The following is a 16,156-nucleotide window of genomic DNA, read 5'->3' as shown; positions in this document are numbered from 1 at the left end:
TTATTCTTTGGGCTTAAAAATTAATTACACAAGAAATTTTTGGAGGTTGTGAAATTTAATTCTGCACATATGAAGAACTTTAGTAAATACACAGCATAATTATTAACAGTATAGCAGTAGGAATACAACCTTGTGTGTTAGTGAACTTAAAGGAGACAATTCACTTTCCACTTTTCAAATATTCTACTAGAAATTAAATTGTTGAACAATAACTTAGTGCATTCGTACTAACAGTAAGCTCACCAGGCTGTTTTAACAGTGAAGCAATAACAATGGAAGCTCCAGGTAGAAATATTAACATTAGGAATAAGGACTGCTACTTACCGTAAAGACACGTTAAGTTGCAGAAAGGCACATTTCAACAACACTTAAATAGAGCTTTTGGCCACAGCCTTCATCAGTAAAGATAGAGGCATCCACACATGACTGCCACTTCTAACATCTCTGGCATTCCAGCCTAAGATGCTGGAGTTTGCCATCTCATGTATGCATGAGGTGTGTGTGTGTGTGTGGGGGGGGGGGGGGGGGGTTAACTGATGGAGACTGTGGCCAAAAGCTGTGTGTCTGCAACTTAATGTGTCTTCTTTATGACAAGTAGCAATGTGTCTTTTCCTATATTGTCCATGAAGCAGTAACTTATTGATTACCTAAATTTAAAATAACTCCAAGAATTATGTAAATATACTGTTTATGTGCAATGTCTTATCTTAGCCATACAAGCACTCTTCACACTAAGTCAAAGTTTCAATGACGTCCAAGTGGAAACTAAGAAGTTACTGCAAAACTTAAGCTTTGAGTCCAGTAGATGAGGCTTTGAGGCTCAATTCAGTGGCTCAGACAGATGGCAGTAATATTTGAAATGCAAAAATCTTTGTGCAAGTAACTGTCCTATAGGTGTTGGGAAACCTACCTTGTAAAGAAGTATAATAGAAATTTAATTGTACTTTAGGTAAAAGGTATGAACTACAGGCTCAAACATTAATTTAGTGGCAATTACATTAGCTATTACCAAGGGCAAAGCAGGCACTACTACTAGTAATCCCCATACACGATAAATTCTTTTTTCCAAATGTGACTGTACACAGAACTAACCTTTTACGCGCACCATTGATTTTGCTGTCCCAGCCGTCGTCATATTATTATAATTTCCAATATTGGAAGCAATGCAATAGTAATTATTTCTATCGTCCATTGTAACTTCTTTTATGTACAGAATTGCATCAGCAATGTCACCTTTTGCTTTCAGCGTGATACGATCTGTACTTCCATTTAAAATTTCATTGCCTGAAATGAAGATATTTACACATATGATTTTAAGGAAATCAAGAAACTTGAGAAGCACACTACATGTTTATCTTTAAAACTTGTGTTGTTCTTTTCTAAAAAGGATGTATTTTTTACACTTGCCTATTTTCCATTTAATTGTTGGAGTAGGGACACCACCAGTCTGGCATTCTAATGTCAAACTCTCACCCTCTATTACTATTGTGTTGTCAGGTAGGCGCGCAAATGGACGAGCTGTAAGAAAAACATTATATAGCAGATACAGTAATTATGAGTTATGCTTAAATATCACAACTGTTAAATACAACACTTAATTTTAATAAGTAATAAACTATCTCAATACACTACAGCCAAATTCAGAACAGTATCAAATCACACATAACAAGATTTTAAAACCCACATCCTTTCGTCTTTCCCTCTTCTTCCCTCTTTCCTGATGAGGCAACAGTTTGTTGCGAAAGCTTGAATTTTGTGTGTATGTTTGTGTTTGTTTGTGTGTCTGTCGACCTGCCAGCACTTTCATTTGGTAAGTCACATCATCTTTGTTTTTTGATATATTTTTCCTACGTGGAATGTTTCCCTGTGTGTGTGTCAAAACCGTTTCTCCACAAAAAGGCTGGAAATGTAGGTAGTAGCAGTAACAGATGGAACAATGGCATAAAATGTTGTTTATGGCATTGACAGATGTTAACTTTTGACTGTTGATAAAGCAATGAAACACACTGACCATTTGGTCCAATATTTGTGGAGGTCATGTTTTACAGTAAAAAATAGAGTGTGAGAGTGAGTGGCCAGTATTTGCTTTTTTTTTTGGGGGGGGGGAGGGGGGTGTATAATTTTTAATACTACTTGTATACATACAGAAAAGGACAAGAAACAATACTAGCTTTCAGAACTAGTAGTTCCTATCTCAGAGGCAAGAGGGATAGGTTGGGGAGGATTGTCAAAGACTTAAGGGTAAGTAATTCAGACCCCAGGATGAAAGAGACCCATCGCCTCCCAGGTTATAGGAAGATTTGATAATGTAATAATACAATTTGTCTCCATACCTTAAAGCAGAATGACAACTTCTTAAACCACTGATCAACTAACATTCTACACCAGCACATGATCTGTGATTTACAGGTTTATCAGGCGGAATAACAAAAATGCAAAGACATTACTGACATGTTCATACCGGATCTCTTTCCAACAAAAAGTATTGATTCAAAATTTTACAACAGGAAATTTCATGTAACAAAAATATTTTTAGTTTCCTAGTTAGAAGTCAAAATATAAAAATTGACTTTCTGTAATTTTTTACAGTGCACAATGAAACTTACAGATAACAATGAATGGAACACTTGCATTTGAAGCAAGATCAGTACAAGTGTAATTTCCAGTCTCATCGTCTGTTGGTTTCTCTATCACCAGAGAAGTTGGTTCAAGTTTGTATTTTTCACTTTCTTTGATTACTGTGTCTCCTTTGCGCCTGAAAACAAATTCAGTTCAGCATAGAGAGTACATGTCTTTTCAGAGGTAAAAACTGAATTACACAGTGGGAGTTAAGATAAACTGCAACAAACTATGACCTACAACTGATATGCACATTTATTGTTATGGAACACATGTCTTATCCTAACAAATCCCCGTTACATATTTTCAAAACTATGACCAACTGAAATTTTCAGAAACACAAGAACTTCCGAAGTAGTATCAAGTCACTTACCTGCTACCTTACAACAAATAAAAAAGCTCCACTTCACAGGTTTAAAAAATGTTACTATACAGTCTGTCTACACTGAAGAGTGAATCACTTGTGGTGAGGAAGTGGCACTTACCAAATCAGCACCTTACCTCCTCCACAGGATGAGTAAGAATTGAGTTTCCCATCTAGCAGTGGTGTGGCAGCATGCAGTGACTTACACACATTTTGTTCACATACATTAAAAACATTATTATCAAAAGGATGGATTGCTACTCACCACTGTGGACTCTGCAGTCAGGCCACAGTGGCAATTCTGCACACGTGGGCACCAAAAGGTGAAATGTTTAATAGCCTTTCCAGTCTGCAACTCAGCACTTCTATGTGGTAACAAATATTGCTGTTCCATTACTTTCCAATGTTAAGCTACTAATTTGTTTATTCCATATCTGTTAATGCATTTAAACACACCCGAGTGAGGACTCGTTGCAACTCATTTAAAAAGGCACACTATGGTTGGTACACAGCCTGTAGGTGCTCCTTGTGATGTAATTGGGATAGTGAACGGAAACTTTTCTGCTTGCTATTCAGTTTACTGACAGGCTATTGTAACAGAACACACCTACACTGGAAAGTGAAGACAAACGAGTTTGCTTAATGTGACACACTTAACAACCAATCCCACTCTCCCTGCCTTACACAACTGTTTACATCATAGAAACTGACGATGTGTTGTTTTTAAAGAGATAGAGCTACAGTTCAGAATTTCACTCTTAAAAGTTTGGGAAATTAAGGTTCCCAGCAACCTTACTGGAATTCAGTGTTAATCACGAAGCTCATGGTTACATACACAATTCCATCAGTAATTAAGATGAACTACAACAAAAGGCTGCACTGCTTGCCCATGATGAACACTAAGGCCACCCATGATTCTTGCAAACATGCTCACAATTTTTTGAAAAATTGTATGTCGTGTGATTATCATTAAAATATATTCTGGTTTGGTTATTATTGCCACACACAAGAAATTTTTCACACACTGTGCAGAAAACAAACATTGTTTAAATGCAACAAAAAATTATGGCAAGGGTATTCATGTACATGCAACATCTCATATCTATCTTGAACAGAAGACTGCAAATTAATTTGTAGTGTATCATGCAAATTATCTTAATTTATCTTTAAAGTCACTCACTGATATAAATTACTTACCACTCCAGTTTTGCAGTCGTACTGTTAGTACATTTCAGAACCAGTTTAAGTTGCCTCCATTCCATTACCTTGTAATTCTCAAAATCATACATAGGTTGAAGTTGTGGACCTGAAAAAATAATGCATATTTTCAAGGAATTTGTGAGTAATTTTATCAGCACTTTATTGTGGGCAACTGGAAATTATACAGTCCTTAGCAACTACACTAATAGTGGCTTTCAACACATGAATATCCAATAAGAGAAGGAAGAGAAGAATTTTTTTTATTATGAGCTACATATGAATACATAATTCCCCAATTTAAACTTTACCACATAAATAAGCATTTAAAAATTGTCCATTTCCGTAGACAAAGCCACAAGTATAGCAGAATAATGTAAAATGCCAATGTGTCCGTGTCGCAAGCAATCTTCTGTGTAAAAAAAAAAGAGGGAAGTTGCATTACTATGATCACAAACTAGTAACAACAGTCCTTTTGTAAGTGAAAATACTCATACAAATGATGTCTGATTTAGCATGGATGTTAATCCTTACAGTTTCCCAGGCCTAAAACTTTACAGCACTCAAGTTAACCCATCTCAACAATTCACAAATTACTTTAGTATACAAGGAAATGAGAGTTCTCCGAGATTCTCAAATTTATGTTAGATTTTGCAATTGGGCACTACTTCACATTAATGTATAACTGAAACACTCCCTCAAACTCATGGTTACCACCTGACCATGCACATGCAAGAAACCTTGTACAAAATACTCTAAGGCACCTAATGATTTCTTCACACATTTTACAGTAAATAAAGAATTGTTCTTATGTATTTTGGAATAGTTTTAACACTTCATTTATAGTGTAAATTGAGGACATGTCTAGTGAAAGTAGTCATGAACGTACGTGTGTGTGTGTGTGTGTGTGTGTGTGTGTGTGTGTGTGTGTGTGAGAGAGAGAGAGAGAGAGAGAGAGAGAGAGAGAGAGAGAGAGAGAGAGAGAGTGAGGGGGGGGGGGCAGCAAGTTTCAGTCACGCCAACCCAGAGTGAAGGGGAATATACTGTTGCATTTTTTAATGAAGAAAGGAACAGCACATTTTAAAAATTACAACAGTATGTACCCATTACTCTAACAATTTAAAAACACAAAAGATATGTGATTCTTATGGCTGATGTTCAAGGTAACTAGTTACTTCACAGATCTGTTGCTATTTTAGCAGCAGTTAACAACAGATTCAAACTTTCTTCCATAATATAACAAATTTTGTCAAGTTGTATAGGAAGTAGTTTGCATATTTTTGTGTTACACTAATCATACTTTGATATTAATTCTCAAAAATTTACTTTAATAAAATGATCAGAATTTGCACAACACTACCAACATCATAAATTACATTAGTTATTACAGCTGCAGAAATGTGATTAGTGATTAATATTACTGACTTAACTGCTACGAACCAGATCATAACCTTTTTGTTATTCAACAGTAGTGTCCTGCTTTCCAGTTTTCCTCTCCACTGCACAAAGAACTCATCAAAAACTGTCTAAAAACATGTAAAGCTGTGGAACAGCACTAAGGAAAAAATTGATTGTATAAACAGAAGGACCTAGAAATACCAGATGATTTCAGACCGATTATACAGGTTTGTCAGAGTGACGAGCTTGTAAGGGTGTTACAGGGTAGACTGTACTGAGAAGTAATTGTTAAGAAAAGTGTCATTTCTGTCAGCACTGGCATTAGGACCTAATTGGCTAACTTAATCTGAAGTGGATCAATGTATGAAGTTTTTTCTTACAAGCTTTGTGGACTTTTTTGGACTGTGTCTAATGATCCTGTATAATAAGGTATCAAAACCAGATTTTAACCCACAAAACATTTCCATGACAGATGTGTACATAGACCATAATTTGTTGGTCATGAATTGCACATTAAAACTTTTGGCATAGCAAGAAAGGACATGGAGATTGGTTCTGGGCAAATTTAAAGAACCACTTAAATTCTCAAAGGGCCAAAAGCTAACAACAACCTGGAAGAAAAAGGGGAAAGGATCAGTTGATAAGAGACACTGAGGCAACAAGGAATTTTAATTTGTTAATGGGAGGAGTGCAGGCTGGGGCTGGGGGTATGGGTAGACTGAGGAAAGGGGGAGGGTTAAATTGTCATTAGAGGGAAGGCTTGCACAGGGGTTAGTGTGGAGAGCTGCATCAACTCAATCTTCCAACTGAAGACCATCAGAAAACTTTTTATTTTGCTTGCTTCCTTAACACTGTTCAATTTGGAGGGGGTGGGGGTGCTCTGGACATTCCCTCATTCTTCCCTAGTCCATTAGTGACAGCAGTTAGAAATTCGATCTAATTGTGATAGTATGTAGGTGTGGTAAAAATCACAGCACCGAAAGCCATATTTATACCAGAGATGAAAAATCTAATTAGTAAAAAATATTCACAGGGCCAAAAAAGGCAGAGTTCATTTTTCACAAGCTACATACCGTATTTACTCGAATCTAAGCCGCACTCGAATCTAAGCCGCACCTGAAAAATGAGACTCGAAATCAAGGAAAAAAAATTTTCCCGAATCTAAGCCGCACCTGAAATTTGAGACTCGAAATTCAAGGGGAGAGACAAGTTTTAGGTCGCACCTCCAAATCGAAACAAAGTTCGTCTAATTGTAATATGAGACACAATTTAGGTCGAATGAATGACGATACAGCTGCAGTAGTTTGGTTCGAGTCGTAAGCTTAGCAGTTACGGTTTACCAGGTAGCCATTGCTACGCGTCACGCGCTCCGTCCGTATTTATACGGATATCCTTCCTTTTTCACGTGCTTCGTCTGGTTTGAATTGATTGCTTATTTTTCTTTGATCTGATAAGTGGCGTTCTCTTTGTTATAGGTGTTTACGTCAGTCTAAGTTGAAAATGCATTACTATACTATCATGCATTGTTTGTCGCATTCTGATAGGTGCGTGTTTACGACCTGTCGCCGCTCGCGGCGTGGCTTGCTTTTGTGCGCGCTACCGCCGCTTACAAATAAAAAATAGAGAGGAATCGTTTCATTAGTGAAACATTTGTTGTTACTTACACTACTGCTTTCTTTGATAATGATCAACAAGAACCAAATAATAGACTGCGTATGATAGATGATGTTCTGAACGAGAGTTTAGCGAAAATTTTTCTCCGTTTGAAAATCTTTGCAGGTGCCTCTTTAGTTCATTACGTTCTGCACAGAAATTAGAGTCATCTTAAATTTAAAAATCTAGTCAGTTGCCGTGCTTCATTTCTGACTGTATCACTATCAGGCATAAGAATAATACGAATATAAACATGACATGATATGTATATTCTTCCGCGTTTGCTGTTGTCTCACTCTAGTTTCGTAGTTTATTAGGCAGACAGGATTTAAATGAGATAGTAGCAAACACGAAACAATACATGGCAAAATGTTTATATTCGTATTAATCTTATGGCGAAGAGAATACTACATGTGATTCACAATACATAAAAGCTCCTATTAGCAACCATCTCTTCTCACAGGTAGGAAAAAAATTCAGAACGTAGAGTTGGCCATATTGACAAACATCCCAAACAGTCTTGCCAGTCGGATTTTCGTAGTACATTGAAATGCTGCTACATCCAAAGATCAACAATACAGAATTTGTATTTACTTCGTTGGATAATGTACCAAAATTCAGTGGTCGAATCTCTGGGCGGAGGAAAAAGGCTCGTCTTCCACTTTTTTTTTTTAATTTATTTACTGACGCAGAGATTTTGGTGCCAGTATTTATCTTTGTGCCTACAAAGCATGCCTGTGTGGCGCTACATATATTCGACGGCAGAAGTTAGTTGTGGCGGCACCCACCAACATTTTTCAGAACTCCCGCTTGCTTTGCACTCGATTCTAAGCCGCAGGCGGTTTTTTGGATTACAAAAACCGGAAAAAAAGTGCGGCTTAGATTCGAGTAAATACGGTAGCTCATTCTCTTTCCATGCACTTTGAGTCCTAGGGTTCAAAAGTGCTCAGAGAAAAACCTATAGAGGTGACTACTGATGTAATGGTGATGACAGTTCATATCTGTTATTAGTTTTAACATTTTTGGTTCACTGACAATTGTGCATTTCAAATGTGACACACATCCTACAACCAAACAAGGTCACAATGGAATAAAGACTGCTTCCAATAATTCAGAAGCATATTTATTATCTCTGTTACCCATTTCCTGTTTATGTACATATTTGTGACAGTTCTCTACAGTTTTTGATTTGTCATGATGCTGCAGTGATGGATTATTAAATTCCTGAGGCAATGATCTGACTACCAAATTTATGATTGTGAAGAATGAGAAGTTGATACTAAACATGACATACAACAGGGAACTGAATGAAATGTTTACTAGTCAATACCACCAATTACTCCCATGAACTTTCTGACAACATTTTCCTTGAACTGACAGTATACTCTTGATGATATTGAGTCTTCTGAGCCCACCAGTTACAAAGGGGCTCCACCAGATTTAATCCCACTGTCAAAGGCCAAAGCAGTTGCCTCTGCTAAAAAGCTCCAAAATACATTAAATCACTTCACAGGAATGGATTCTCTCGGTTGAAAAAAAGAATTCAAAGACAATGAAAGAACATCTACAAGAAAGGAACAAGACTGGAGGAACTCTGTAGTACTGGGCCATCCAATTTCTCATATTTATTGGAAAATTTCTTTTTGAAAGCTAGTGCAAACTGACTGAAAAATTTCAAGAGAAATACCAAATATGACAAGCTATTAAATGCACTGGCAAAAACCAAAGAAGCAGAATTTGAGCCTGAAAGCAGCAGAAGGTGCAATTGCAAACTGACACTTTATAATTACAAACAGCAATTGTGATTACATACATTTTCTGGCGTAATGAATGTTTATGCACTTCACCGGTATGAAGCTGGATTAGTCATTCAGACGACAACATTTTGACAATCCAACTGGCCACCATCTTCAGGTAAGATTACAGGTGCGCAATCATGCCGGAAGCAAGCAATGGCCAATATTAATTTTCTGATATAAACACATTTTCCTTAAACTGACAGTGTAGTAATGAAGATCCCGTTGATGAAAAAGGTATATCAAAAAATTTGTGGCTATCATCCACTAGTTCTGGCTTGACTGCACCTGCAATCTCACCTGAAAATGGCAGCCAGTTGGGCCATCCAAATACTGTGTCATCAGGACAAAGCCCAGCTTCATACCAATGAAGACTATTAACAAACAAATTTATTACTGTAAGTGGCAAATGGGATGTATTTTTGATGCTAGGTAAGCTCACCAGATGTTCCAAGTCACATGTTCCAAGCAGGAAAAATTAATGGAGCTTGCTAAAGAAAATTGCACCACATGTTATGTGACAACTTCATTACTGGTTGACTCAGAGTCATGTCTTTGATGAGATTTTTTGTAACAACTTTAGAACAGCTACATGCACAATCATCATACCCCAATGTTTAAATCTGGGTGATGTATATGCCCTTTGACGGGTCAAAAACTAATTGGCAGTGCACCTTCACCAAAGAAGTGTGCAATTTTTTAAATGGAAGGATGCAATTAAAATTAGCCAACTGTTCATAGGTTTTAAGCATACCTATGTTTCATGGCACATTATGATTCAAAATTAACAAAGGGGATTACAAATTATAGCACCAAAAATATTTCTCGTAGTCCTTTAGTGATGGCAAAAGGGACAGGTTACCTTAGGGTGTTCAGATTTCCAAAATCATAATATGGGACACAAATTACAAGTTGAAATGAATGGACATTTTATAGAAACTTTGCATTTTGTTAAACTACAACATACACAAAAATACTTTCCGTTAATAATCAAGTAAATATTTCATTGCTGCGACATGCAAAAACAGTATATGACTTTCGTGTAACGAAGTCTTTAACTAGGGTAGTAAATGATTATTATTTACGTAGGGTACCAATTTTCCACTCTCAATTGAGCGCGCAAGTTTAGCCGTGGTTAGTTTCTGAAAAATTTTTTCGATACATTTTGCGTAAGTTTGATACTTTGAAACGGAACGTTAGAAAAATTATGTTAAGTATTCAGAAAAATCAATCTTGGTTATAAGCACTTCCTCAACGGTCTGCACACTAAACCACCTCTTTTCAGCAATTCATAAATCATTTGTGATCGAGAATACCCATTCTGCAGTAACATTAGTGCCAGGTATAGTATCACAAATGCAGAAAAGAGCTACAATTTTTTTTCATCTGTTCTCTTGAGATGAAGGAAGCTGAAAATGGTAGACATAGTTCCAGTTGGTTTAGTCAAATAGTGTTATATTTACTCTTTGGGTATGACCACTTTGTTCTCCATCTGGTTATGCAACACATTAAAGACAGACTGTTGCAAAATACACGGGAAGGATAATGGAAAACGCTGACAATACACGGTCCTATTTATTTTGTCGGGGCAACAGGAAACAATAAGACACGATCACGAAAAATACGGAACGTCGGGTCACCCTAGTTTAACTTCCTTTTGGGAAGTACAATTTCTTAACATTTGTTAACCACGCTTAAAAAGAAAAGAAAAAATGTCAGGCTGTGAGCTAACAATGTTCATTGCCTACGTGAAGCACTAATGGCTGTAGAATTGCAAGATCAGAATCAAATATAAGGCATGTAGGAACGAGATAGATAAGTACAGATCGTCAACTTATTAGTCTGCATTAACTAAGTGACGCATAACTTGGCTTACGTGCGGCGAGAGATTACATCACTGTTAGTCCAGTAAACATGCGCCTTTGCGATAATAATTGCTGACGTTAACCTTATCAGTAAGCACACAGTGATTAATTACATTCTTAATTACCGCTACCTGAATGCCGTGGCATTGTCAGCAGATACCAGGTTCCATGAAAAAATCAATTCCTTCTATTACATGAACGAAATGATGCTTTGGGAAAGTAGCCATTAATGTACTCACCCCAGGTAACAAGAGTCGGCGCGGTAGTAATGCTTTGCAGAACACCAGGCGCCATTGTAAAAAGGATGCATTATAAAAAATGGAAATGCCGTGTGGCTAGGGCCTCCCGTCGGGTATACCGTTCGCCTGGTGCAAGTCTTTAGAGTTGACGCCACTTCGGCGACTTGCGTGTCGATGGGGACGAAATGATGATGAAAGACACACAACACCCAGTCATCACGAGGCAGAGAAAAATCCCTGGCCCCGCCGGGAATCGAGCCCGGGACCCCGTGCGTGGGAAGCAATAACGCTACCGCAAGACCACGGGCTGCGGACGGATGCATTATAATTCACAGTGACTCAAAATTGTTACACGAATGGTCGACATTCACCCACCTTATACATCGATGTTTAGTGGGGCAACATCGATATTTATATTAAACATTTTGATCTAATAAAACTGTCCAGTACACTCTTTTGTTCTAAACAGTCATTTTACCATTAATTTGCTTATTATTTCTTGTTTCTTTTTGAAGTTATGATGTGAGGAAACTACTTGAATCGCCCAAGAGTAAATACACTCTTGTTTTGCGTCACAGTAAGGGCTTGTTTTCGGTGTACACGGCTTTCGATGCAGGTGAATTTAATGCTAAACGCCTTTTGTATTGCACTGTTATGAAATATTGTCTAAAACAGTTAATTTGTTTCATGCGATGGTAAATAACTGTAGCGAATAATTTTTAATTTATTAGCTTTTAAAGATGCCATCGAAAAGTCGGGACTACTGAAGAACGGGATACAACCCGTCTGCTTTGACGAATTACGTCAGAATTTGTTAGACGATTTGTTACACAAATTTAACATCAAAGACGGGTGTTCGTAAACAAAGGAACGCAGGAGAGAGAGAAAGATGGTAGACATACTTCACGTGCATTAAGATTTCGAACATAACGTTAAGGATATCGCTTGTTGGAGTCCTAGTTCTTGTGCAAAAAAGAAAACGATGGAAGCAACGTTAGCATGGAATACCTCCGTCAACATATTAGCTGTATCCTTAACTTCCGTCGATCTGTATGGATTAGCTGCAGTACGGGATACAAATTTAACGTACGTCGATTTCTTCGTTTTCATTAGCATCATTGTTCATTCCTATTGGTAACATTGGATACTGTACCTAAGTTGAACGTCGCGAAGGCGGAAAAAAGACAAATTTGTATCCCATATTTCAATTGAGCTCTATGGGTAAAATGAAGTATGGGATGCAATTTTTTGCCTTCGATACCAATACTATTGAATGAAAATTATGATAGTCTTGTGACGCCAAAAACAGACTACAGTAAATTTTGTATCCCATTCTTCAGTTGAGCTATGTAGGTCAACTGAAGAATAGGATACTAGTGCTAGGTTAGGCGAAAAATAGCGACATAACATTTGTATCCTTTTCTTCAGTTGACCTATATAGGTAAATGATACCAATGTTACGTACGTAGCTTTTTTCATCAAGCTAGCACGAGTATCCCGTACTTGAGTTGGCTTGTATACGTCGACTGAAGTTCGGGATACAGATTTTAATATCTCAGTCTTTTTCGCCTTCAGTAGCGCTAGAATTGACTTTAAAAAATCGTAGTGATACTAGTACCAGGAAAGGGAAAAAGTGCAACAACTGCAAAATTTGTATTCCCTACTGCAGCTAACAGCAGCTAAGGCAGAACAATATAATACGACAAAGAAATAGCTCAAAGTAGACGGATTCAATATAACATAAAAATAAGACTAAATTTACCATACACAAAATCCTTCGCAAAAAATCAAAGCTTGTGTTGAAAGACTTCAAGAAAAATAACATCCACATACACAAGAAACATCACAAAAAACACACATACATATAAATATATAAACCCAGAAGTTTACATCAACGAAATAAAGTAAAATAATTAAAAAATATTCACAGAAGTAAATGACGAATGATGGATTAATCCCAAAAAATCCAAATCAATATTTTAACGATCCCGACCAAACCCACCTTTTTCTTTTATCAGTTACCCCCTCCCCAAACCCTATCCCAACCTGAAATTAACAAATTTTGGCACTTAAACGGGGATATGTATCGGGTACTCCACGCCTCCATAAATATTCATCTAAATAGCTCTGTCATGTCTAAGTATGTCGTTTCCCCCTCCTCAAAACAGAATTTATGGCTGACCAACAACCTTCTATACTATTGGTACAAGCCCCAGTTGATGAAGATTTGAATGCAATATTATGACTGAAGAAAAACCGTCGGAAATAACTACCCTCTGCAAAATGACCCATTATTTTCACCAACACTTTCTTCGTTGATTAGGAACTACTTTAAAAACTGCATCACATTATGGACCTGAAATTACAGCCCCCCAAACCCATAATCTCACCGCAGGTTCCCCTGTTGTACTTGGTTTTGCCGAAATGAGACACCGATTTCGACTGTAACACCCCTTCGAAAGGCCTCCTGCACTGCATATACCCCTACAAACTTCCCTACAAAACAAACACCAGTCTAAAACGGTACGCTCACTTACGACATTCAGGCACACACAACCACACACAAGATGCATACTGTTGCTGTTTGAGGTAATTTTTATTACAGCCCTCACGGCCAGCTTTGATTTCTGAAACCATGTTCCTCGTCTAATTGAGCGCCAAAGTCAATCCTTGCTATACATACATATGAATAAATCTTGAGTACGACGAGCAGATACACTCATCAGGCGCATATGTTCGCCGCACTCACGATATAGTACGTAATCAGCAAGAAGAGCAGACATTTACAAAAATCGAATGGTTGCCATTATGTCCACGCCCAAAGCCTGCTTTAAGTCTTACATATTCATGGGAATAGATAAATCCATACCTACAAAAGAAAATAGACTAAAAATACTTCTAAATGAACTATTCTTCCCAATTATCTCTGAACTCACAAAGAATGTAATTAAGTACAGAATGAATTGGAAAGAACAACTTATTTAAATCAATCCAAAAGAAAAAACCTTACGCAATGTCTAACGGAAGATCCGAATCGGCGAGTGATTTGTGATTGGGAAAGAAGGGATACACGCAGTGCCAGAAACCTCTTACTCAACCCCACGCCCTAGTTGTCGAAACACGTCCGAATACGCTGATACGGGATCACAAAGGATTCGGATGATTAACAGTATTTTGCACATGATTTGGAAGGTCTTACAACAATTTCAAATGTTAGAAAACGAAGGTTTTCTGGATTTAATCAAAACAAATACCTGATTTAACTAAAGTGTGAGATATTACATAAACTGAGATAATTACTCGCGAAGTTTGTGGTGAAAAGTTTGTAACCTATAACCACAGAAATTAAAAAAACGAATGCTACATGCTGAAAAAGTTAATCTCTTTGCTGTAGCCACTCTTGGATACTCTATTCAGGATCATACATCTTGCAAGAGGCACTAACCTGTTCAAGAGCCATTAAGAATGTCACAGAGTTTATTTAGGAATTGAGGTGCACGAATGAAGTGATAATTACCTATTGTCTACAAATTCCACAACATAAGAAGCCACATTTGTCTGGAGTGAGCTATATAAACATGTTAAGAAGACTGCCTACGAACGCAATTTAAAAATTAGTCCTAGGATCCATCTGTCCGCAGCAGAAGAAAGTATCTATCCAACACTAGTGCCGCACAGCGACTGACAGCTTCTGAAAGACTTTCAAACGCTGGTCAACACGTGTATCAACGACTCGCAGGAAAACTTTGGTCAATGCCACTTTATTGCAGAGTGTACCGAAACTAGGGTTTTCCTCTTTCTCTCCCGTGTTGTACGTAACGAACATATACTGTGAACAATGAAACGACTGACAATGAAGTCTACTGGCATTGTAATAGACCACAGAAAGTTTGCAGACGGCCTTCTGCAGGGTTACTTCATACTAAATACCACGGTAACAACCCGAAACAACTGATTTCAGTGAAGGCTGTGCTTAAATTCTGTATGTCACAAGCAGCGACTTCGCCAGATCTCAGAAGCGAAAGTTGTAAATAAGCTTAGTTCAAAGCTTTCCCGCCCGGCGTACTGATTGTTCCATAAAAACACGGGAGAACTGCCGGATATCAGTAACTTTTGGCAGGAAGTTACTGATATCCGGCAGTTCTCCCGTGTTTTTATGGAACAAGCTTAGTTCAGTTTACCTTACACACACACACACACACACACACACACACACACAAAACCTTCCGGATTTCGCAGATGATTTGCTGTTAACTTCCGTCCCTCTCAGACTGTCTGTTCAACAAACGCCACGAGATCGATTTACTGATATAGATCTGCGTAGCAGTTGTTTAACCTATTAGCATCCAGCGTTAACGGTACATGCGACAACATTAGGTATTTCCTGACTGTTGAACAATGAGCTCAATCTTGTAATGCATACTTAAGGATTGTTAAACATTTGTTCTTTGGTTCCTCTGTTCGTTGCTGCGAGAAGCAGTCTTACTAGAGACAATTGGAAATTGAATTGATACATGTTCCTACGGCTTGAATACCAAGAGTCATGACACCATGAATATAGAGGAGGTACAACAAATTTTTTTTCGTAATTCAGGTTTAAGAACTGTAAATAGCTCCTTAATACAACAATTATATGCCGTTTATTTAAATTTACGCAACACTTATACCACAGGGACATGATACGTTTATGTAATATCAGGGTTACGTAAAAGTAATGCTAAGCACTAAAGACAGCACTGTTTTAATTTTTACGCCGGATTCTAGTATATCTATTGCTTTTTAATTTGCTGTCATTCTGGTGAACTGGAACTGTGAGAAAGTAGTTTCACCCAAAATTGCCCCTATCCTAACGTGGCAGAAGGTTGGAAGAGGTACTAATTTTGCCACACAAAAAGAAAACTATCTTTGTGTAAATGGTGAAATAATCTCAGTTCTTTCTGCATCATGAGAGCTGGTTAGAATCTAGTGTCTAATGTTGACTGATAGCCTCAGCAGTCAAGAAGACTGGACCAGTCAAGAAGACTG

At 37.6% G+C, this 16,156-nt stretch overlaps 1 protein-coding gene across 2 annotated transcripts in view; it reads right to left on the bottom strand.

The window, feature by feature from the left end:
* Window positions 1-16,156, bottom strand: part of LOC126262345 (basigin) — a 79,002-nt gene that overhangs the window by 21,398 nt on the left and 41,448 nt on the right. For both annotated transcript variants that reach the window (XM_049958915.1, XM_049958916.1), the window contains exons 2-5: window positions 4,181-4,289; window positions 2,607-2,755; window positions 1,408-1,518; window positions 1,093-1,284 (exon numbers count right to left, since the gene is read on the bottom strand). In XM_049958915.1, the coding sequence (XP_049814872.1) occupies window positions 1,093-1,284; window positions 1,408-1,518; window positions 2,607-2,755; window positions 4,181-4,289 (561 nt within the window). The remainder of the gene's footprint in view (window positions 1-1,092; window positions 1,285-1,407; window positions 1,519-2,606; window positions 2,756-4,180; window positions 4,290-16,156) is intronic.

This window comes from Schistocerca nitens, chromosome 6 (assembly GCF_023898315.1).
Source record: "Schistocerca nitens isolate TAMUIC-IGC-003100 chromosome 6, iqSchNite1.1, whole genome shotgun sequence".
Lineage (NCBI taxonomy): Eukaryota > Metazoa > Arthropoda > Insecta > Orthoptera > Acrididae > Schistocerca > Schistocerca nitens.
This window is presented reverse-complemented; position numbering and strand designations above follow the sequence as displayed.